This window comes from Mixophyes fleayi, chromosome 9, assembly GCF_038048845.1.
Source record: "Mixophyes fleayi isolate aMixFle1 chromosome 9, aMixFle1.hap1, whole genome shotgun sequence".
Classification (NCBI taxonomy): Eukaryota; Metazoa; Chordata; class Amphibia; order Anura; family Limnodynastidae; genus Mixophyes; species Mixophyes fleayi.
This window is the reverse complement of record NC_134410.1, coordinates 29319519-29323837: the sequence shown is the minus strand read 5'-3', so window position 1 is coordinate 29323837 and position 4319 is coordinate 29319519. Positions and strand designations below refer to the sequence as shown.

The 4319-nt window shown below is 35.0% G+C and overlaps 1 protein-coding gene across 1 annotated transcript; it reads right to left on the bottom strand.

The window, feature by feature from the left end:
* Positions 1 to 1231: 1231 nt before the first annotated feature.
* LOC142101543 (brain-specific homeobox/POU domain protein 3) lies at positions 1232 to 3878 on the bottom strand. The gene is made up of 2 exons (XM_075185995.1): positions 3679 to 3878; positions 1232 to 3226 (listed from the first exon to the last, which is right to left on the bottom strand). The coding sequence occupies exons 1-2, from the start codon at positions 3796 to 3798 to the stop codon at positions 2306 to 2308; spliced, it is 1041 nt and encodes a 346-aa protein (XP_075042096.1). The 5' UTR covers positions 3799 to 3878; the 3' UTR covers positions 1232 to 2305.
* Positions 3879 to 4319: the final 441 nt, after the last annotated feature.

The window sequence follows — 4319 nt, the reverse complement described above, 5'->3', positions numbered from 1 at the left end:
CTCTATTAAAACAAAATGTCAATGTGTTAAAAAAATAACCAGAAGTATTGCAAATGTTTAAAACAATTAGCAGTTATCAATACACTACATTTGTATTTTATAAAGTGAACAAACTTACTGTGCTATGAAAATTAATTTGGCAAAGTCAAAGTATATCTAATTTATCCATCCAACTAAAGATGACAATATGCTGTGATATTTTAAGGTGAATACAAATATGCATTCATTACAACAAAATGTTCTTCTTGGCAACATTAATGTAAATATATTTTTTCCTTCTACTGTTTCTTTTAGTCTATATAGGTATGTCATTATGCTTGTGTAATCATTACCCAGTACAGTGTTTGAGAAAATGTTAGTACTTTATAAATAATTGATAAATATAAGAATACGGTATGAATGTAGACTGTCAGTACTCTTGTACAGAATATTCTGGACGCCTCAGGCAAAATTTAGCATTAAATTCAAATGTATCATATACCATTTGTTTTTCTAAAAAGCATTAAAAAGATATATTTATTATAGGAATTTTGCACCAAAGCAAATAATATTTTTTAAATATATTGATACGCTTATTTTTGGAACATTTTGAAATTAAACAATAATATGAGGCAATATTTAGCAGAATATGTACATTTTAAGGTACATATATACAGTTTAATTAATTTATTTACCAAGAATTGCAATGCCTGATTACTGTATACACTAATATATTAACAGTGCATCATATGTTAATCATTTAGCCTTAACATTGATCATAGCTACTAAAAATGTGTGTTAAATAGTGCTAGATTACTTAGTATATTTTATATATTTTGTCAAAACTCACTCCTACCCTTTTCAATATCCTATTTATTTCCAGATATAGGAAAACTGTTTCATTTTGTGTCATAGTTTTAATTTTGCAAATTTTTAAAGTGTCTTTAATAAATGTTATGTGTTTAGCTTTTCTTTAGGCTAAAATGCAGGATGCTTTTTAACCTCTAGGAAATTTAAACCTAAAGGAATAATGTGACAGCTTGCAGCGTGATCCTTCTCAGTTATCCAACAAGGGTGTCATCTTTCATTCATGTCTATTTTTTTCTTGCAACTCTTTAAAACCAATACACATAGAAAAACAAAAGTAAATTGATTCATTTTTGAAAATTTTACAGAAAATCATTGCATGAAAATAACAGTACAGAGGAGAATGAGGTAAATCGTGCATGGTTTATTTGAAATTCTGTAGCATACACAGACACAAAATTTCTTTTCAGTACACACATAGAAAATTAAATGCTCCATTAAAAAAAAAGAAAAAAAAAAAAAGGGGGAAAGAAACAGATGGGAAGTCTCTCATATGCCAAGCAAATGTGTGTCTTGTCGAAAAAGTGCAAAGTTAAATATTTCCAAAATAATTAAGTATTCATCGTGAACTTGATTACATATAAGTTAACATTTTTAAACTTTAAAAAATAAATCTCTTGCCCATGTCATCAATTATCTGTATTAAATGATAAATAACCCACACAAATGGTGATATTGTGCTGAAATGCCATAGACGATATGCCTTTTCACATACGCTGTCGTATCCATTTCAAGGGAAAACCTAGGGGGTATATGTGAACAAACTCATTTGATTGTCAAAGCATCTTTGTAGTGGAATTGTAGGGTCATGACTAGTTGAACTTACTTGCTTCCTACAGAGTTTACGGAAGGGAACATGTGCTTTCTAGCAGATGATGAGGTAGACAGAACATAACAGTTATTGCAAATGCAATGGGGTTTTTAAGAAAGGAAAGTGAGGACAACCATGCAGGTGGAAAGGAATGTTTTTGTTAATGGGTGTCAGGTTTGTTAAATTAAATTATATTAAAGATATGTGTGCTGTACAGCAAATTAAATTAGTAATAACTTAAAACTTTAACCACTGGTGCAATATCATTACTGAGATTAATATTTACAATAATAAATATAAAAGGGTAGTTCAAACTGAGAGAAACATATTGATATTTCAAGTTTTGTCTGTCATTCCTTTTGATTGGTTTGTGTTTATTTTGTGTTTTTGAATATTAGTATTATTTTTTTGTTTTTGCAATTCGATAAAGTCAAGGGAATTTTGGTTCACAGAAGTCAAACCAAAGACATTATCCCAAGCTTTCCACTCACCAGTACAACTTTACAGGTGGCAATTACTGTATGTCCCAGTCCATTAACAATTTATTTGTTTTCCAGCGTATGAAGACAAAATTGCAGATTGAAGTGTATCTAAATTCCCTTTGATTTAAACCAGTTAATGTGTCAGTTCAAAACAGTGCTCCACTTTTCAGTATGTTGCAGAAAACTTCATTCTTTTCTGTTTTTGCCTTTGATTACAAAACCAGACCCGCACAACATTCTTTTTTAAGTCTAGTTTTTCAGCAATAGCTGCAATCTTCTCTGAAGAAGGTCTTGGCTGAACAGCAAAATAAGCTTCTAGTGATCTTTTTTCTGGGGCAGCGATTGAAGTGCGCTTGCGTTTCTTATCTCCTCCAGTAAAGATTTCAGGTTTGGTCATTTTCTCCCTTTGCGCTCTCTCTGCCTCCTCTAGCCAAGCTTCCAAAATGGGCTTTAAGGCCACCATATTGTTGTGAGATAACGTGAGGGACTCAAACCTGCATATGGTGCTTTGGCTGAGACAACCAACACCTGGTATCTTCAAATTGGCCAAGGCAGACCCAACATCGGCCTGCGTCACACCAAGTTTTATTCTCCTTTGCTTGAATCTTTCTGCAAATGATTCAAGTTCTCTTGGGTCTGTTTCACTTTCAGAGCAGGAGATTGATGTGTGATTTGCCAAGTTATGGTTATGAGAGATGTTCATAGACTGTGTGTGGTGTGCCATGTGGTTGATGGCAGACATATGAGCGTGTGGATGGGAGGGTGTTGATCCCACATCTTGTCCTGGGACACCTCCTAAGGTAAGGGCAGGGTTTAGGTGGTCTAGAAGGTCCCCATCTAAGCCCTGTGAAGGCTGATGGTGAGGATGATGATGATGATGATGATGTGAATGGTGGGTTGTTAAAACAGAAGGGTGATGCAAATGCACCGTAGAAGAGTTTGGAGTGCAGGAGACACTGTTCATGGTGTGGTAGGTGGCATCTGGTTTGAACGGATGCGTTTTTTGAGATACAATATCCACAGCAGCCAAAGCTTCAGCTCCTCTAAGCAAAGTTTCATCAAAACCAGCAAAGATATTGCTTTGAAGCTGAAAAAAAAAGAAAATAGGTATAAAGATCTTAGCACACTAATTCCGTGCAATGTTCATAATGCAAGCCTAATACACAGATATACGATGCTTACTGCCGCAGCTATGAACATCACTTATTTATCAGCTATTGTAATCTTATAGCGTGCAGCATAATTTTAAACACAGCAATAATCCCCTAGAAATTAATCAAATTTTGCTAATAAATAAAATAAATAACTTAAGTTAAAAATATTGAACTCAAAAAGAAATCTATTTCAAATGAACACATACTGTATATCAGTCATTCATTTTAAAAATTACACTTAAGACTTAAAATTGAGTTGTCAGTATCGTAGGAATCTTAAATTTTCAATCACACACATCTGCAATGTGCTGACTTTTATATGGCAAGTAACCGAAGTTCATCAGGATTATCCTGAAACAGAAATATCATCTTTTTTGACACTTACCTGTGGTGCTTGGAGGCAGGCTCTGCGGATGGCTTCTGAGCTAGTGTGGAGAGAAGCATATTTGGGTTCATGTAGCATAGGATGCATGCTGAAAGGCTGCTTGCTGTTCATAGACATCATCTTGAAGGGTACTGTGGAAAGCCTTGTTGCTAGTGCATGAGCAGGTTGGAATTTGGTTAAGCTTTGCCCTTTTTGGTGTGTTGTTATTGTCTGACTCTTATCACAGTATCAGTGGCAATGACCCCTCCTCCTTGCATTTTGGATTGGAAGAGCTTTAGAGCGAAGGACTCCTCCCTTATGAAAGATGAGCTAGAGGCAGTGAGATCACTGCAAGCATCATCAACCACTCCTTTAGCCTTCCCCTGAGTCCTGATGAACAGCAGGCAGTCAGGTGGCTAAGGATGTATCCTGATACCATTGTGTGCATGAACTGTTACATAGCACAGCATGCAGCTCATAGTAAGAGGATCTTCTGGTCTCCGCTTGTGAGACAATGAAAGAGAAGGCATCCAGTAGAGGAAATTACTAGCTACAAGAATTACAGCTGGCAAAGCGTGACTACAAGTCTCTATTCAACAATACAATGTAGCCATCCTTTTGCTTGTCTGGAAATATCAGTCAATCTTTTTATTCTCAGCATA